General features: G+C 55.6%; 5 protein-coding genes across 5 annotated transcripts; 2 read left to right on the top strand and 3 right to left on the bottom strand.

The window, feature by feature from the left end:
* Positions 1-4,134: 4,134 nt before the first annotated feature.
* Positions 4,135-6,867, bottom strand: BXZ73DRAFT_93441 (urea transporter; the record flags this gene model as incomplete). The annotated part of the gene is made up of 14 exons (XM_048026660.1): positions 4,135-4,191; positions 4,253-4,441; positions 4,489-4,716; positions 4,765-4,851; positions 4,905-5,078; positions 5,135-5,212; positions 5,263-5,319; positions 5,370-5,690; positions 5,745-5,982; positions 6,038-6,114; positions 6,166-6,357; positions 6,419-6,511; positions 6,573-6,748; positions 6,801-6,867. 14 exons carry the CDS (start codon positions 6,865-6,867, stop codon positions 4,135-4,137), a joined length of 2,034 nt encoding a protein of 677 aa, XP_047871376.1.
* Positions 6,868-7,372: 505 nt separating this feature from the next.
* BXZ73DRAFT_108096 (uncharacterized protein) lies at positions 7,373-9,073 on the top strand (the record flags this gene model as incomplete). The annotated part of the gene is made up of 1 exon (XM_048017077.1): positions 7,373-9,073. One exon carries the CDS (start codon positions 7,373-7,375, stop codon positions 9,071-9,073), a length of 1,701 nt encoding a protein of 566 aa, XP_047871375.1.
* A 3,925-nt stretch (positions 9,074-12,998) lies between these two features.
* BXZ73DRAFT_108095 (uncharacterized protein) lies at positions 12,999-13,536 on the bottom strand (the record flags this gene model as incomplete). Its single annotated transcript, XM_048017076.1, has 4 exons — positions 12,999-13,101; positions 13,151-13,290; positions 13,342-13,476; positions 13,528-13,536. The coding sequence occupies 4 exons, from the start codon at positions 13,534-13,536 to the stop codon at positions 12,999-13,001; spliced, it is 387 nt and encodes a 128-aa protein (XP_047871374.1).
* Positions 13,537-14,344: 808 nt separating this feature from the next.
* Positions 14,345-15,122, top strand: BXZ73DRAFT_108094 (uncharacterized protein; the record flags this gene model as incomplete). Its single annotated transcript, XM_048017075.1, has 4 exons — positions 14,345-14,354; positions 14,695-14,876; positions 14,968-15,034; positions 15,088-15,122. The coding sequence occupies 4 exons, from the start codon at positions 14,345-14,347 to the stop codon at positions 15,120-15,122; spliced, it is 294 nt and encodes a 97-aa protein (XP_047871373.1).
* Positions 15,123-15,610: 488 nt separating this feature from the next.
* On the bottom strand, positions 15,611-16,548 carry BXZ73DRAFT_108093 (uncharacterized protein; the record flags this gene model as incomplete). The annotated part of the gene is made up of 5 exons (XM_048017074.1): positions 15,611-15,737; positions 15,802-16,010; positions 16,073-16,214; positions 16,268-16,408; positions 16,466-16,548. The coding sequence occupies 5 exons, from the start codon at positions 16,546-16,548 to the stop codon at positions 15,611-15,613; spliced, it is 702 nt and encodes a 233-aa protein (XP_047871372.1).
* Positions 16,549-19,258: the final 2,710 nt, after the last annotated feature.

Here is a 19,258-nt window from a genome sequence, read left to right as displayed (position 1 = left end):
AAAGAACACGGTTTGTCCGTGACATGGCGTCGTGAATTTCGGCGCCAAGATCACGGTGGAACGCGTCCAATCGCGCCGAAATTGACACCAGGCGGTTGCGGTGTTGCATTAATTCCGCCTGGGTATTTTCGACGGCAGGGCGTGCGGCATACGCACGCTCGGCAGGCGAGTCTTCAGCGAACCGTCGAGGGTCCGCTGATGGCCCGGCCTGCGCACTCGACATAATCGAGTCATGGTACGTAGAGTAGGAGGCATCTCGCCGCGGGGAAGGTGCGGCAATGGGATACTCACCGAATCCACGTACTCCTGTTGATGTTGAGGCCCGAGGGGTCGGCGTCGGAGGCGTTGTGATAGGCACTCCGGCGTCGCGCACTCGGGCAGATGGGCGATATGTTGTGTCGTCGTCGCTGGGAGCATGCGAACGTGGCGAATGTGATGTTTCGCCGCGTGCAAGTGTTGAGCTCGAAGGGCGAGACGGGATTGGGGTGTAGGGACGGCTGCGTGTCGCGCCTGCAGTCATATCGAGGGCTGCAGACGACGACGACGCGCCGAAATGGTCTTGTTGGGGCGACCTGTGACTCATAGTATTCAGTAGACCTCGTGTAGAGGTAGCGGGGAGTCAAAAAAGATGTAAAATGACAATATACGATCGCACCGGTGCCAGACTCGTCCAAACCTTCGATTGAGGTAACGAATACAGCGGTAGTGCGGGTAGAGGTAAGCTGGCGTCCGTGGGACGCGCGTAGAGTACATAAGAGTCCGTATGGTCTCAGATCGCCCGATCTGATGGCCGAAGTTCGGCGAAATACTTCGCCGAAGTCAAGACGCCCGAGCCCTGCTCGCAGCGTGGCCGAAATTCGGCCGGTACGCCGAACTCCGGCACCGAAATCCGGCACGTGCGCGCCCTGCGCGCCCGTACCTTAACAAAGACGATGTGCCTTGGTGATTGAGCCGGAGGATGACATCGATGGGAACTCCGTCCGTGTGGGAAAGACAGAACATCAACCACTCCCGCGCATGGGCCCGCCCCCATGCGATGACGGTACTCCAGAGATGCTTCTGGGAGACGATAGTTTCGTTCCAGTGACGGGAAACGAGGCGTAGGGAGAGCCATCTATGGAAGCCAGGTGGGAGTTCCGCTCTGAAGCCGCGAAACCTAGCGAATAGCTGGCTAAACGACGACTTGAAGCCTGGCTTCTGAATGGTCCATCGCAATATCAAGCTGAAGAGCTCTTGTGGGATTTTTTCGATGGGAGCGCGTGCGTCCAGTTGTGCATCGGAGTGCATACGGATGATAAGGTAGAGAGAAACATGCGCAGGCGCCGGACTGGCATCGGCACATGGCCTGGAAGATCGATTGGTCAGCTTGTCTCTCCGCTCGGCCACGTCCCATTCCCCGACCTCGCGCCCACCACACCTTTTTTGCTCCCCTCGCTGTTGTTCTTGCATCTGAGCGGACGGATCATTCGCTATGCGGCGGAAACGTAGCTGAGGATTTCGAGCAAGTCTTCTTGCAAGCCCCGGGTCGCGGGACTCTGATCAGAAACCGGGGCCTTGGTGGACACTGGAAACTCCATAAAAGAGGGGGTACATGAGAGGGCGAGACGTCACGGATGTACGAATTCTCTGCGATGAACGGAATTTGTGAGTCGCGCTGCTGCAGATTGCCACGCGAGTCAACAACTTCGAGATAAGATAGTAAAGGTGAACTGATCTAACGTCAGCCATTGGGCGCTTATATTGTGTCTTCCCGGTCCTCCATCACGCTGACTTGACACAAACATGACCTCGCTACTAAACGGACCCAACAAGAGAAGAAAAGCACGTTTTGTTCCTCTCGTTGCCGAGGGTGGGCCTCAGTGTCCGCCGGGCGAAGCCTGTTCTGTAGTTCCTGATGTATAGCTCCGGATCGCAATTCCACTGACTCCGCAGGCTGTACACCACAGAACCGTTTGACCCTCGATGAGTGTCGGGACATACTGTCGAGCGAGAGCCATTTCGGCTACGATCTCTGGATGCTTCTAATTCTGGATGTCTACATGGCACCTGAAGCTTGAAGCTTTGAAGCTTGACCATCACCTCGTTCCCGCGGCAGGCATCTCGTCCCTGCGACCCTCCACGCGTTTTCTCCCGTTCCGCCTACGACTCCGGGCTACACATCGACCGAAATCTCTTCATAAACTTCCCTCCATGGAATCCCTGCGTCTTTTCCCTCCACCTCCTCGTACATCGTCTTGATCGACACGTCCGTAGCGTGCTCCGCAAGCGCCGCCGCGTGCGCTCCCCGCCACACCGTCCGGAACTCGTCCAGCTCCTCCATCCGCGGCGCCGCGACGTACGACAGCTTCGCGACCGGAGCCCCGCGCCCTGCCCGCGCGCGAAGCGTCGCGCCGAGCGCGTCGACGCAGATGTCGAGCCGGGGCGGGGGCGGGTCGTTATGGTAGTACCCCGCCGCCCAGTGCCACGGGTTCCACCCGCCGTTGTAGTCGCGGAGGGAGAGGGTGCGCAGGGCGGGACACGGCACCGCGTCGCGCACTGAGCCGCCGGGGTCGAGCACGGCCCACAGCGGCGCGAGCGAGCCGCGCGCTTCGACGCGGAGCTCGACGAGGAGAGGGAGCGCGCCCAGGAGCGCGCGCCAATGGTCGGCGGTGAGGACGACGCACTCGGCGTGGATGGTGAGGCTAGTTGTGGCCGGGCAGTCGGACGCGACGTCCGTGAGGTCGCGGAGCTGGAAGAGGGGGTCGACGGTCACGCCGTAGATCGCGCGCATGCCGGGGGTCTCTGTGTCGTAACCGATCTCTACCGCGTGCGTTTTTCCTGGACTGCTTGCCGCAAACTCGCATTTGTGGCTTCGTATAGTAAGAGCGAGATCTGTGAGAAGTGGTAGGAACGGGAGCACGTCGGTGCGGCGCCGAGGGAGGATGTCTCCGATGCCTGCAGGGCTGCCGGTGAGCTCCTCGCGGCCTTGGGCGTCGACCCTACCATCCGTGATGTAGTGGAGCCTTACATCCGTCGCACGGGGAAGGTGTAGATAGGATAGAAACCTGGTGAGTGACGAGATGCTGCCTGGTGAGATCTTGAGCTGTGTGAGCGACGGCAGGGTGACGGGGCTATGGGGGAAAGCGTTGGAGCTAAAGCATGAGAGGTCGAGAGACCTCAATCGCTTCATCGTGCACAGCGCGCTCATGAATTCCGGCAAGAAATCAATCCTCCAGGAGAGCAGAAGCGTGAGCGTTTCCATATATTCAAAGAAGCGTGGATCCGCGATGTATTTGATGTCCACCCGCAGTGCCTCGAGGAAGGGGACATTTGCCTTGCTAAGAAGGAGGTGCGGAGCCTCCCCCGGTTCCTGATCCGCATACGTTCCCCGATCTACCCACAACCGAATGCTCTTCAAACTGGAAAATAAACCCGAAGAAAGAAACGTATTTAGGTCCGGCAGGCGTCCCCTGGGAAGGTAATCCAATCTGACCGACCGGATGTCGGAAGCGTGTTCGAGAAGGGGTGTCAGGTCCAGATGTGGGATGTTCTCGAAGTCGATGCTGATGCTGATGGCAGCGCCGCGGGCACGACCGAGGGATAGCTTGAGCCACCTCTCGCCGTTTTCTCCATGCACCTGGATCGTGCTCCAGAGCGACTTCGTTTTGAGGATGGTGTCCCGCCATGCTCTGGACACGAGCAGGAGACGCAGCCATTCGGTGGACGGTTTATGGTAGGGGTCCGGTGGGTCCGAAAGACGGATAACGCATTGGAAGATCTCGGTAAAGATTTCGATGGGACAGCGGTCCATGGCACGCAGATCAGAGATAGGTTCGTTCTCGACGTTGAGCTCCATCTGCCAAGCGATATTGGGTGAGAAAAACGGTAGAACAACAGACCCACACCAACCTCACGAAAGAATCTTTCAGCTGCACTAGCGGAGGGTATGAGAGTGTGTGTGTGTGTGCGTGCGATTCAGTCTCCCCCTCTGCCGGAGGTGACCTATGAGGGAAGGGTGCTCGGAGAGCGCCTGATCATCCGATAACGGATGAGTCAGTGATTTGCCAGCCACACCCGCGTAGGGACCACCCTCTGTATCGGCAAGACTCACATTCTACATATGTACACAGCTAGCAGCCCGCCCTATGTGTATCTTTAGGCAGCGACCCTCCCCGCACCCCCATGCTTCCCATTTCCCCTCATAAACACGTCCTACCATTCAGCCGCCCGTCAGCATTCCGACGTCCCAAAAATTCGTCGCCCACGAACGCACCTTAACAATCCCCCGCGCGATCACCCGGAGCGCGGCGCGGCTCTCGTACAGCGGGTAGACAACCACGGCGAGCGCCGAGCAGAACGCCCAGATCATGCCGATCACGACCCACGCAGTGAGCCCACGCACTCCGTAGACGGTCTGCGCAAAGAACAGCGGAAGCGGGATGATGATGAGCATCACCAGCGTCTGCGCAGGCGTGAGCGAGGGCCTAAAAAGAGCGCAGAGGAGCGTACCAGGACGACGGAAGACCACGCGGCGAAGCGGAACGACTTGCGCAGGGCTACAGGGTCGAGCTCGGACTCGTCTGCTGGGGAGACGGAGACGGGGGCAGGCTCGACGGATGCTTCGGCGGTATGATCGCGCTTTTCCCCTTTTTCGTCCTCGGTGTCAATCGAGGGCGGACGGACCGCGGACGGCCGGTTGATAGCGCGAGTAGCCTCAAAGTCAAAGTTTTCGGGCCACTGGCAACGCAATGAGTCGTTGTAGCGTTCGACCGTCGGATTACTTACTATGAGAGACGTCGTAACCGTCACGATACCCCCGATCCCGATAGACACGAGATTACCCGCGAGCATCTCCAAATCGCCACCAGTGGTCTATAACAGCGCAAGATGAGCAATGGGCGTACAGCAAAATAGTGAAGACGGACATCGACGGTCAGAACGCCTCCGTTGAGACCCGAAGTGGTAACGAGCCAAGCGACTACCCCGGCGCAGAAGCCAAGGACGGCACCCGCGATGCTGCCCCACTTGTTGGCTTTGCTCCAAGTGACGCACATGGCAATGGGGACCACGGCAGATCCAAGCGCGACCCCCATAAATTCCTGATGGTGGATGCACGTCAGAACTCATGTCCGAAGACGAAGGAACAGGTGCTTACATAGAGCCATCCTAGGGATATTCCGATGTAGAAGAAGATGGTACCTAGCAAGCCCATCACGATCGCGAAAACAGCAACCTGTGATAGAAATTAGCCGGGACCAAGTACGAGATCATCGGCGCACTCGCCATTGCGTGTGACACCTTCAAAATCTGTGCTTCAGACGCATTGGGGTTGAAGTATTTCTGCAACAACATGAGCAAGACTTCAACACTTCGACCGTCGAGAAGCGTACTTTGTACACGTCGTACGTCAACAGCGACGAGACGGCGATGAGCTCGGCCGATGTCGCGCTTGTGACCGCCAAAAACAGTACCACCAACAGCGCCGCCGCCCCAGACTGCCCCATGAGCGCCGCCGCCGCCGCAGACGCAGGTAGTCCGGCGGACACGTCTTCAGGGGTGAGAATGCGCATGTCCGGATCGCCACGCAGCGCGACGGCAGCAAGACCGAGGGTCGTGGAGAACATGAACGGAATGGCGAACCATGCCAGACCACCCAGAAGGTAAGCCTTGACGCATGTTGCCGGGTAGGAGGCGATGGCTCGTTGCCAATACTGCGGCTCAATATCAGAACGTCGGACGCAGCTCGAGAAGGAACCGACACTCACAGCTTGGTCCTGGAAGACGGTAGCAAAGTTGCCGATGACGTTGATGACGCCGAAGATGAGACCGTTTTTGGAACGCATAGTGAGATACGAGCCCTGCGCGTTCCCGGCGACAGGTTGGTCAGCGGCCGCTTTCGAGAGGAGAGCGTGCATGGCGCTGAAAGAACCGATCTTCTCGCTTGTAGTATAGACTGTGAACACAAAGACGAAGATGATAGCGAACAGTACTGTCGTGTGAGTGCTGTCACCAAAATCAGCGACAAGGTTCAGATAAAGATCATTACGGGTGGACGCACTAGTCGCACAACAGCGTGGCGCGCATGCCTCCAACGACCACGTAGACCGCAACACCCAAGGGGATCAAAAAACAGGCCTGCGCATGGATCAGTGCTTCGCGTCCATATGGTTCGGACCACCAGCGTACCGCGACAGTGTTCATCCCAGTCAACGAAGTGACAGTTGCGGATCCGCCCAGGATGAGCATGGATGATACCAGGATGTTGGTGGCGAGGCCGAAGAACATGAATATGAGGTGTGCAACAGTGCCCCATCGAGCGGCGACGATTTCGAGCCATGTGTGCGCATGGGGAGCGTTTAGTTTCAACTTGGCTGCCAGCTATGTGCGCATATATCCTCCTCAGACGCGGGTTCTGAGACACGCAGGACTGAAAACGCACCTGAGCGAAGAGTAGGACCTGAACAGTGGCCCCCGCCCCATACCACCACGGCCCTGAGATACCGTCCCTGTATGCCACCGCGCTGGATTGAAGCTATATGCGCACAGGTGGGACACATGAGGCGCGCTGAAACGTGCAGACCACAACCACGCACCAAAGTCGCCGCCCATGTCCATGCAGAAACAATCCCCGACGCGATCAACCCCGGCTTCACACTCCTCGACGCGCTATTGAACTCTTCGGCGCTTTTGGGCGAGAATCCCGTGTAACGCGCTTGGATCGCGGTGAGGGTGAGCATGAACGCGCTGAAGAACAGCCCAATTCCGACGACTGAGCGCTCGGTCAGACAGAGCACAAAATGAGCATAAGCTACAGCACCCACCGACGCCATATCCTGCACCCTGCGGAAGGATAGGCTCGCTTGCGGCGAGCGTGTTGTTGGTGGCCATAGACGTCGTGCGGGAAGAAGGAGCGAAGCAGAGAGGGTTACATACCGCTCGAGGAGCTTCTTTTCAGCCACTAGTCGATGTTCTCGTAACATTCCCATGGCTGGACAGATGGAAGGCGTTTTGCTTATCGCTGCGGCGGACTGTCGTTCAAGCGCGATAACCCGGCGTCTTCGTCGAGGGGAATTTACGTAAGCAATGTGAACACTTACCCAGTTCAAACTCCTCGAATTGCCTGAGCGGCTCCATGTGGGGGCGTTGGTGGAGGCGTTGCGCGAGCAGGCGGCAGGGAAGTTGCGGTCGGTCAGGTTGATAGACAAGCTTCGAGTGAGGGCGGACGACGACGTACCCTGTTATCTTATCTCGTAATTTAGCGCCAGCTCAACGTGGCGGGCAGTAGAATGCCTGGCCCTCACTTAAAGCCACGTCTACACCCAACTAGCAAGCTATGTGGGTGGGCTTACTGGCACTGTCGCGCTCTTCCGGATCATTGATATCTACCCCCCAGATGGAGTTTAACGCTGCTGGAGATTGCCTCTCCGCGCACCCCATCGATCGCTGTCCTCTCGAGATCTTCACCGCCATCATCCAACACATCGTCGGCCCTGCTTCTCAAACCGACGATAGTAGCGATTACTCGACCGAGTGGCTTCCTCTGCTTCTCGTATGTCGGTGGTGGCGGGATGCTATCGTCAGCACGAAGTCATTCTGGAGCACAATCCACGTCCACGGAGAAAACGGCGACAATTGGCTGAAGCTGTGCCTCGAACGTGCTCAAGGTGCTGCCATCGATATCAATATCGACGTAGAAAATATCCCTCACTTGGAACTCACCTCGGTGCTCCACCACGCCCCCAATATACAGTCGTTGACATTCCACTCTCTGCTGAAAAAACACCTACCGGAACTGAACACGTTTCTTGCCTCCGGCGCATTTCCTCGCTTGACGAAAATTTCCGCACGGAAAGGTTGGGATCCGGCACCGGGAATGGCCCCGATAGTCGTGCCGCTTGTTCTGAATGAGACAAACATCCCGCGCCTGAAGACACTGCACTTGTACGATCTGGCATACGTCGCGAAGCCCTCGCTCTTCGAACGCCTGGAGCAACTTTCTCTTCGACCTTCCTTTTCAGAGGACGACTCCATGGAATTCATGGAAGCTCTGCCCGCCATGAAGCGACTCAAGTCCCTTCGTCTCGAATACCTAGACGCTGAAGAAGTCTTCGCCCGGGTTTCCCCGAATCCTTTCACTCTGTCGTCGCTCACCCATCTCGAGATCCCGAGCAACACCTTCGATCTCACCATATTCTTATCCTACTTGCATATTCCCAGCGCGACCCACGTAAAGTTCGATTACCACACCGAAGGCAGGGTCGACATCCAGGGCCACGAGGAGCACACTGGCCGACGCGCAGGCATCGCAGACGTCCTTCCCCACCCCCGCACCAACGTGCTCCCGTTCCTGCCGCTGCTTTCAGACATTGCCTTCACCATCGATCGCGGGTACTGCCGGTTTACAGCGAGCAGCCCAGGCCAGCAACATTCGGTAGACATTCAGTACGACACCGAGACCACCGGCATCTTCCACGAGATGTTGTGCATCGAGCCGGAGTTCCAGCTCCGCGACCTCATGGACGTCTCGCGCGACTGCCCCACCGCGACGCGCCTCGACATCTCCGCCGAGCGCCTCGACATCACCACCGCCGTCTGGCGCACGCTTCTCGGCCAGTTCCCACTCCTCACGGAGCTTTGCTTCGAGGGGCACGGCTCGCTCGCGTCGCTGTGGGCCGCTCTCGATCCGAATTTCAACGGCGCTCCCGACGATCGCACGGCGGCTCTGTGTCCCGCCCTGCGCACCATCGCCCTCCGCGACTGCAGCGTCCTGTGTAGCCCGTGGGAGGCGGAAGCCCATCGCGGGTACACGGCCGTGCCACGACCTCGGTTGGATCTCTCCATCGACGCGCTCAGGGCCATGCTGTGCGCGCGAGCGGAGCGCAGTGTCCCTATCGTCGGGTTTTCGTACGTCGCGGCGCCGCGGATGGAGGAGCTGGAGGAGTTCCGGACGGTGTGGCGGGGAGAGCACGCAGCCGCGCTTGCGGATCACGTCGCGGACGTGTCGATCAAGACGATGTACAAGGAGGTGGACGGGGAAGACGCGAAGGCTTCATGGAGGTCGACTTACGGTTCTGTACGACTGGTCCACACTTGAGAAATGTTACTTGACCAGTGAGGATTTCGTTGCCTCTTCCGCAAATTCGTTTGGCTTACGTGAGGATGTATCTAAATAGGCTTGCTTTCGGAATTGTCAACATCTGGCGGTCGTCAGTGATGCATATAGGGCGGCGACCATCGGGACCGCTCGCAACTCCATCTTGTCATCTTACCTATCTCGCAATTTAGCGTCAATTCACGCGCATACCTCGTCCAACCCCTGGGGAAAGATAAGCGAATACGTTTGGATAGCGTCGCCGCGGCTCTCTCGCGCATCACCTAGGCGCAGCCTGTCATGTGCGCATCGACGCGTGCCGCGAAGGCATCGGCGGCAGATATTCTTGTATATTGCATCGTGTACCTAGCACCAATTTGTGTATCCGTTGTCTCTTCCGTTTGTATCTGAAAACTCCGAGCGACCTATCTACGTCCGATGAATCGGGTGAGAGAGAGACAACTGCCACATCAGCAAAACGAGGGGTGCCCGATCGAGCGCTGTGGCGCCCGGCGAAAGCGGATGATGTCAGCTCGGCAGACGCCAGACATCGTCGGTCCGGAGGTCCAATGATCGGACACGATCGACTTACGTAGTGTAGGGCTCTGCTCGACCGGTGATAATCTGGTAAGACATTTTTTGAGAGAGCACTGGGGAGCCAGTTGTACTATGGTAGATGAGACTCATTCCTTGTTTCTTCACGCTAAGAAGGAGCTAGAGTGTAGTCAAAACATCCTCGGTACGGGCGCTGGTACTACTAGTCTCCCAATTCTATCCACGCGCGCGTCCGCAGGACTCGACTCCCGACCCCGCCACCATCGCAGACGCCCGCGCGCCGGCTCTCATTGCACCCTCGCCCTTCGCACCTACGTCGCGCCTCCCCGAAAATCGCCCTGCAAGGTGCCGCTACACAACACGCCATATCTCCGACTCACGAGGGACCCCGACACAACGCGCCGGTGTCACGCGCTCTCCGTCAAGCCTCGCGCCCCACCATCCCCGAAGTTCCCATCGTGCTTATCCTTCTCTCTGCTTGCTTTCCTCTCATCCCCTCCGTGTTCGCCCACTTCGCTCCCTTTCTTCTCCGCGACACCCTCGGACCTCCTGTCCCACGGTACTCGTGCCCTGATCAGATTCTCGGATCTCCATGTCTCATGGAATCGTCTCCCTCACCATATCTGCAATGATATTGGATTTGTCGGCCAGTTGATATTATTGCTGACGAGGCTCTCAGAGGCTCATGGGGGCCGGTGTCGCTATCAGTGGGTAAGGTGATCTAGATGTACATCCTCGTTGCCACCCGGTTCAAGCGCAGCTCATCTGGCAACAGTATCCTGGTCGACATGAACTCCGCTTAACAAGAACATTTATATCACTGGGGCCCGCACTGCAGCAGTACGAACCTCGTTTCCCCCGTTATGTTTCCCCCTGCTTCGCCAATCTTCGACAGACAGCAAGTGCGGCACCGCCAGTGGTGTTAAACCGGTTCATGAGGAGTGGAATACGACTTCTCAGGTGAGCGCCTCCCCCACACTCAACGCGTCCATCTCCCCGCGCTCAACCGATACACCCCTCCACGCCCTACGCGTCCACCTCCCTCGCTCCCTCGCTCCCTCGGTTGCCGTGTCCCTTAACCAGCTTCGGCCCCTCCGTCTGCGCCGTCCACTGGAATAACCCCAGGTTCGAGGCCCCCGCTGAGCGCGCACGTTGCCCACACACAGCTCAGCGCAGCGCGACGTCGGCATGTCGCAAGCGACTTCGCTGGTCCTCAGTGTACGTACCATCCCACTCCTCTTCCGCCCGCCCCGCGCTCACTGCGTCCCGCTTGAACCATCAACTTCAATGTCGCGCTCACTGTCCCCGCGCTACTCGGCGCCTGAGGCTGATTTGACTGAGACTGGAAGTACGTCTTCCCTCTCCCGCGCCGAATCCCAAACCCCGACGCTGATGCCAAGTGTTCAGCTTCTTCAGCTTCTTCGCCACACTCCTCTTAGTGCCTAAGAACAGAACCCGCGTCCCGATGCACACCCATGCGGCGTACCAGCTTCATGCGCTTGACCTTAACCTCCGCCGGCCGGTCCTCGGGCAGAATGTCAGGGACACGCCGCCGCCGGCCGCTGTATGAGCACACAGAGAGTCGGTCTCAATCCCGCTGACATGGCGACTACGCATTGTCAGCATAACATCCGACGTTTTCCTGTCGCTCTCTTCAATGTGTAGTATGTACCTTACTCGATATAAAGTAGCAATACAATGGTTTGTGCTGCACACCTGCTATGAGTGTGTGCATGATTTCGGTGGATTGTACCGCACCAGGCATCCGGTGACCCGTTATATGGTCTATAATGGACGTCAGCACCTGTGTCTGATCGCACTCGATAGGTCTTTGTCGGGTCAAGAATGCACTGTAGTATAGCGGCTGCGCAGATAATGTTAGATCATATACAGGCCAGCTAATGATCATACACACACCGGGATTCGATCTGACGTTCACTGGCGTCTGACCATGCCCGATCGGACGGTGTCTTGTCCGACAGATGCAGATGAATGCTGATCGTCGCCGCCGTTAATCTACCAAACATGGATACTATCGGATCATTGCTCGTCTGAACTACAAATAATGATAGCGCTATCTGACATACTACAGTGTACTACAGAGCCCTGTCGTGCATGCACCCATTTTGCTGATGCAGAGGCCTTCGGAGGGAGCGCCGCGCCGGGTGATCGCGGTACCGTTCGCACTGCTAGCTTCGGGCTCAGCATAAAGACCATGCCCGAACTGCGGCCTTCCAGTCCCAAAGTTAACGCCGAAGTTGCGCAAAACGTGTGCTACAACGAGTTTTACTACCTGCGACGTTCGCGCGTCCGTGATTGGATCTTCGAGCTGAGTCATTATCTTATCTCTCATTTAGCGCCAACTGCAGTGCTGCATCACTAAACCCGGGAGGAAATGACCTGCGGCCGATCGAGGTTGATCGTTACCCACTTTTGCGGTCGACCCCCGTCACCCCCGATGAGGTGGTGAAAGGGATATTCATAATTTGTCTTCCCCGATCACCAGTGAACGGTCCGCACGTGGGCAATGGTCAGCCGCGACCTTTAACCCCGCTCGAAATGAGCATCAAGTGTTCAAATGAATGGCAAGCAGTGATCACATCCGATCGACGATACGAGGGGACATGGTCAAGTACTGGTCATTGGTTACGAGAGCGACGTTCGAGCGTGAACATCGGCTAGAGGATGAAGGTTCGAACATGAACATTGGTGTGACGACATTTGTTCTAGCAGGATCATTAGGCTACGTCTCCTCGATCTGCGCGGTTCATATGCGAGCCATGGTATGGTCTCAGTAGATCAACCTTTGTTGCAAGTCTGTTCATGCGTGGTCATCGTCCGGTGTGCAATGTTCGCTGGTGAGCATTGCACATCGGAGATATGAACGATGGGGTCCTGACGTCTGGTCATACGCGACGACATCTATGATCTTGGTGAGATCGTCGCGTGCCTATCCAGTGAACAGAGGTGTGCTGGACGACGATCCTGTCACACAGGATATACGACCTCAGTAGCGGTATATGCTCGTGACATGACAGCACCGCACACACACGACCAGGCGCTCCGGTAAGGTGTATAAAATACTGGTTTATTCGTGTCGTGAATACAGGCATAATGTATAATGAGCTGGCAATAAAAAGCGTCTTGATGGTCTTGCCGACTGAGAAACGGGAGCGAGCGCAGAGATAACCGCGAGCGGCACAGCAGAGATGGCAGGGATGGTCGAGAACGTGCAAGAGAGTCGAGGATGGCAGTGGCATGGGATCAAGAACGAGAGCGTTGAGGCTGAGTACAGAGCTGGAGTGCTTGGATGACGAGAAAGAGACGAGACAGAGCGGAGAAGAGCTCAGAGGAGGTGCGGTTTGCGGGGCGTTCAATACCTCTCATCGAGCGACGCCATGATCCTGGCGTAAGCTGAGTCGGGGTCGGTCCCGAGGACGTATTCACTGGCGTCGGATATGGGCGAGAATACCTCACTACGTGCAGGTTGGTCAGAATGGAAACGCGCCAGATATAACGACGTACCAGTCATAATACTCCAGAAGGGAGCTTTTCCAGTGCGGAGCGCGAGAAGCGATGCCGACGATCGCATAAGAAAAGGCCGAGTTGACCCATCCGCAGTCCTTCTCGTCCCAGGCTGACCGGCTGCTGAGCGTGAAGCGCAGCTAGAGCGTCGGTGAGCTGTGTAGTACCGCGGACAATGACGGGTCTCTTACCAAACATGCGGCGTAGATGATGGAGTGCAGTGTGGCCTTGACAGTATGGTCCTTCGCGGCAAGCGATTTCTGGCCCCGGCGTGTGGCCTCACAGGGAGTCTCGGATCCCGCGCCGGTGAAGAGTGTGCGATAGAACTTGGGAGCATGGGTGAGAGATTTCTTTGGGGGAAGCCGATGTACACTCACGCGAAGCATAAAAGGTCCGCGCAGAACATCAGGAAAAAGCGCCGTGCGCCAGAGCCCCGGCCCGGACTCGGCATCACTCCCTTGCCGCCAATGATGACCGGGAGGGCGCTTGAGCGCCCTCGCGCGATGACTAATGATGCCGAGGTCTCTCGAGTAGCGCAAGCGTGCTCTGGAGCTCTCCAGAGTAGCAGTGACTGCTAACGACGTCTTGAGAGCCACGGCCAGGATCACTCGAGGTCTCTCGTGCTGCAGTGGTGGCATGAGAGTCCTCGATATCATCCTCCGATACAAGCGGTAACGCGTGAGTATAGCACACGAAACTCGTATATACGCTCTCGTATGCTTTCCCGCACCGGCGTGATACAACGCGGGATTTCTGGTAGTTATATTAACGAGAAATAAAACCGGTGACTAGTACAGCCGCTCAGAACGTGCCAGTTGCGTGGTTTTTAGCGACACTCACTTGAAGTGGTTGCGCGGGCGGCAGGGGAAGGCCGAGTCCTGGCTGTAGCCGTGAGAAAGACGAACGCAGTCGAGCGCACACATCTTGCGAGTGGCCAACGGGGCAACAAAACTGGGTTGCTGCCACTGGAGACCAATAAAATGTTGGCGAGTTTCGCAGCCAGTACTTACATATATAGGGAAGAGAATCAAACGGTCAGGGACTTGAGTGCTTGAACACAAGTCCGCCAGAACAGGTTGTGGAAGGTTGTTCCCACGCACAGACCTCTGGGAGGCACCGCCCACTGCCAGCAGCGCGGCTCTCGGTCGTCTTCAATTCTTTCCTCCTCGCTGTCTCTGCCCGTCTCTCCTCCCGATGTTGTCATGTAAGTGCAACGAGGGCTCGCGCACCCTGCCTGCTAACCAAACTCCTTAAGAACAGGACACGGAAGGACGATGGCTTACCCTCCCCGCTATGAACAGAAAGACGCGTCAGCACCCGCGTCGTGTTGAGTCTTGACGCCATCTCGGTATGTAACGTACGCCATACATTGACGTTGTCGCCTCCCGCCAGAGCCCTACCTCGCGCAGTCCGTCTCCATCCCTCGCAGCCCTCTCTCCCTTGTCCCTTCCATCAGCACCCCATCTCTCGTGCCTAACCTTCTACACGCACCATATCCTCCACAACCTCCAGAACATCGTTCAGCAACGCATCACGATTCACAGGTCAGTACACTGCGTCCACCGCGGAGACCTTTGATTCGTTCATCTGCCAGAACGCCTGCATCATCGTCAGTGGCAAGAAGCATCGCGTACCAAAAGCCCCTACTCGCGAGGCCAACGGTGGCCTGGGCTTGATGGTCATATTTGGCGACATTGTGGTAGTACCCGCGGACCCGGAGGGCAAGGTGCGTAGCCGTCCACGTCATGCCCCGCACCTCGTCTCAGGATCAGTGCTAACTGTGGCTTCTTGGCAGCCCCGTCAGCACGTTCTTCAAGGTGAACCTCGTCGGGCGCATCGCCGTCCTCGGCTCACACGAGTCCAAGGCCGTCACCTCGTCCTTTGGTACGTCCTGTCTCACCACTCTACGTGAGTGTTTGCTGATATTACGCACACAGTTTACCCCACCGTTCCGTTCGTATTGCGCTCTTGAGCTGGATGAAGACAGGGCGGTCTCGGGTCAATCGTCGCCTCGCGGTGGGCCGGAGAAGTAGGAGTGGGGCATGGGATGCAGGAAGATTGTGCAGTGTATCGTGCCCATCAAGGTATGTTTCGATTGTTCGGGAGAGACATAGGCCTGTACCGTCTACGCTCCTTTTGGTCTGTGTTGTATTAGCCAATATGTATAAGTTGTAGTCGTCTCTCAATGATTATTTGTTTTTGAGCTCGATACATGTGTGCTACATGAGTACCGGGTGTTCGCCCTAGAAATGGCTCGGCTCAGGTGTGCTCAGGAGAGCTCCAGAGTACTCTGGAGAAGATACTCGGGGCTACTCCAGAGTGCTCGCCGAGCAAGCGGCTGTGTCTCTGGAGTGCCTGGGAGGCGCCGGCCAAGCTCTCGCGGCTCCATAAAAGGGTACTTGTCTCACCGTGCTCCGACTGCTCTGGAGGCTCCAGAGCACTCCGGTGACATGTCGTTTTTTACTGATGAAGGGCGTCCTCCAGAGGGACGTCGGGGTCTTCAGCAAGCATCTCGAGGTCGTAGAACGCGCGGGGAAAGTTGTCTGAGCGGAGCTTGTGCCGGCCTTCATTCATCTTCTTGCAGTATCTACCAGGCGATCAAAGCAGACGATATGTTCAGTGCAATGATGAGATGAGGATGAGGCACATACGCCGCCGGGTCGAGTAAAAACTCATCATACTCCTTTCCGATAGGAACAAGGAGGGTTGCACAGCCGTGCGTATCATTCCAACCCCGGCAAGACCTCTCCAAGATATCTTTGTTGCCTGATGGCGTGACCGGGATATGGATATAGTCGGATAGATGAGTCTTTACACGACTGAGGTCGTCGCTGCGCGTTCGGCCCCGAAGTTGAGTGATCTAGAAGAGTATAAGAGGGATGAGCATCACGTCGGGGTAAACAGGATGCGGAAGATACACACGAACGTGGACAGACATCCTAACTTGGTCGCATCGGACTTGAAATACTCGATGTGATCTTCAAACTCATCGATATAGTCCACCACAACATCGAAGACGTCCCGGTAGTGATACATTGTGCTTCCTTTCTTGGTCGTGGCCGCGCTGACATAGCAATGAGCATTCACTCACACAGAAAAGGGAGTAACACGGCGCACCAGATCTCCGGATCTCTCCCATACTCCGCAACGCCAAGGGAAAGGATATCCTTGTACGGTGAGTACTGACCTCCCATGCGAGAGACCGAGCGACATTCGGAATATAGGTCCCTGTATCCGTGTGTCTTGCGATCAGGTGCACTATCGGCGGGTTCAGTGTATTTGCCCGGCGTCACATTAATGGCACACGGGACTCACTCGTGCTTGATATTGAGCGCAGCCACCCTGTCGAGCCACTCGTTGGAGTGGTACGCACTAATATCTCCCTCCTCCTCTTCCATCAGGAAAAACACAACTTGCTAATTAGGTCTAAGTTGAACTAATTAGTGCAACTTAGACATATTAGAGGATCTTCACTAATTAGTGAAGTCCCTGGAAGTTTAGTCCTAATTAGCTCTAATTAGTGTCTAACCAGTGTCTAACTGCTGCAATTGTGGGGGTCTGTGGAACTAATTGACACACAGTAGGCATGTATTAAGCTCATGATATGTTTAGATATCAAGGAGTAGTGACTAATGCACTCAATAGATCACACAAACGTGAAGGAGAAGCAAATATATTCGTGTTCATTACACTACAAGGTACACAGTAGGCTACAATGAACACATCCACTCAGGCGAGACGGGTGACACAGGCAAGAGCGAAACAGGTGAGGTAAGCATCATGGATGGTGCGGACACAGGAGAGGCGGGTCGGCGCAAGATGGGAGGGGCGGGCGCCAGGTGGGGGAGGGGAAGTGGACGAGGTGGGCGACGAAGCAGACGAGGTGGGCGGCGAAGCGGACGAGGTGGGCGGCGCGGACACACGCAATGCGGCGCAGGTGAGGGCGACGTGGACGCAGGCAATGGGGGCGGACAAGGCGGGTCAAGCAGTCACACAGGAGCGAGACGTAGGCGACATGTCGACGCAGGGGTGAGACGCAGGAGACGAGGACAAAGCGGGTGAAATAGATGACGTGAGACGGGAGTGCGACGTGGGCAAGACGGGGGAGGCGGATGGGACGGGCGAGGAGAGCGGGACAAGCAACGAGTGAGATGGGCAACAAGCAAGAGGCGGGATTGACAGACGAGGCAACGACACCTGTGGTTACCACTAATGTAATACAATCCCCCAGGAACGTGGGCACTTCATTATGCTGATACCCACCACGTTTTCATTGTAGAAAAGCCTGGTTGGGTTCTAACAATCACAAGCATGCCTATGTTGTAATAACAGGCAGATGACACAGAGTTATTACAGTGATCTTTCAGGCTGTCATAAGCAAATTCTGTAATGACAGGAGCCTCTCTGGGCTGTAATAAGTGAATTCTCTAATGACAGGGACCTCTGTGTTGTTATAAGTGAAATCTGTAATGACAGAGACCCCTCTGGGCTGTTATAAGCCTTATTCTTAATGACAGCACCCTCCCAGAGCTTGTATAAGTGACGTACTTTATAACAAAAGCCTCTCAAGCTGTAATAAGCCTCATTCTTAATCACAGCACCCTGCTAGAGCTGTAATAAGCCTTGTTAGTAATGACAGGGCGACACCTAGGCTGTTATAAGTGACGTACTTTATGACAAAAGTCTTCTAGCCTTGTAATAAGCTGATATTCTAATGACAGTACCTTCCCAGAGGTGTAATAAGCCCCATTTATAATGAAAAAGCAACCCCAGTGCTGTAACAACCCACGTAAGGTACTGTCTAGCTATTAATAGCCTTATATTGTGGCTGGCCTGGCTGGCCATTAATACCTGGCATACGGGTACTCTACCCTACCCTGCAGCCCCCAATTGGGTGAATAGTAGCTGCCTACAAGACAGTTATCAATAGTGGCGGATAGCAGCACGTTCCTGCAGCCAGAATAGGGTGCAATAGCTGGTTCCTGCACATAAACGGTAGGGGTTGCACAGCTGGGTGGGGTGGGAAAACGGCCAGGCACTATATATATATCGAAAGGAGCATCATGTAGCTTTCAAACGCATCCAAGAGCATGCCATTTGGAGCAGTATCAGCAGAGATACAGATGTACCCCTGTTTTTGCCGATAGGCACATCCACTAGAATTGGTAATTGTGGATGGATCCCCTCCGTTCTTCTTTCATAGTGTGTGGTTCTCTCTCCAATAGACGGGATTGAAGTCCGATCTGAAAAATATGCACACAATCTAGATTAGATCACTGATTACGCTTCAGCCACAGCACTTTTGATGGCTTGATATCTCTGCACCACATTCCCCGATAAGCATTTGGTTTGTTGCAGTCTCTTACATGCTCATATGCAAACACGCTCTGGGTGTCATTTAGACGTGAAACACTCTGGACATGTCCCTGCGCATCTGTGCACGTTCAACACCCCTTCATTCATAGCTCCACAACCACTGCTCAGATTGCCAAGCATCTTGCTGTGTTATATTTAAAATCTACCGCCTAACCTGCTCCCATTTTCAAAATCGTTATCAGGATGTATTTTAAACATATCTGTTCTTATCTTTATTCCCATCAATTCCTGTTCCTATCTTCACCATATCGTCTGATAACATTGGACATAACCGATCTGAATTACTCTTCACTTCACGTATTAAACACATCAACAATCATGAGATTTGGTCAGGAACTCAAGAAGATATGGCATCTGCAGTAGCAACAGGGTGCACTTTTGCTTCGCAGCTACACCTCCCACTTCACACAACCATGCAATTGGGCCCACACAGACATTGATATGGGGTAATGACACATGGAACATGTTTGTGTATACTACTAAACTCAATAGAGCATAACTGCCACACTTGGGGGTGAGTATACCACTGGATGCTTGCATGTATGGGTGTTATGTGAAGAAGTTTTATGCCACACTGTGCAGCTCAGTATTGCATTCCAGGCCCTGATGTGACATCTCAGCCAATTCTTGGCCGATCGACAAGATTATTTTTGCATCTTGAAGCTGTGTTCTATCTGAGTTCAGATCAACTACATATACCACTATCAGACCAGTGAGTAGCCTCAGATCAGG

The sequence above is a fragment of the Epithele typhae genome (assembly GCF_022376455.1).
Source record: "Epithele typhae strain CBS 203.58 chromosome Unknown BXZ73scaffold_140, whole genome shotgun sequence".
NCBI classification, from domain to species: domain Eukaryota; kingdom Fungi; phylum Basidiomycota; class Agaricomycetes; order Polyporales; family Epitheliaceae; genus Epithele; species Epithele typhae.
This window is presented reverse-complemented; position numbering and strand designations above follow the sequence as displayed.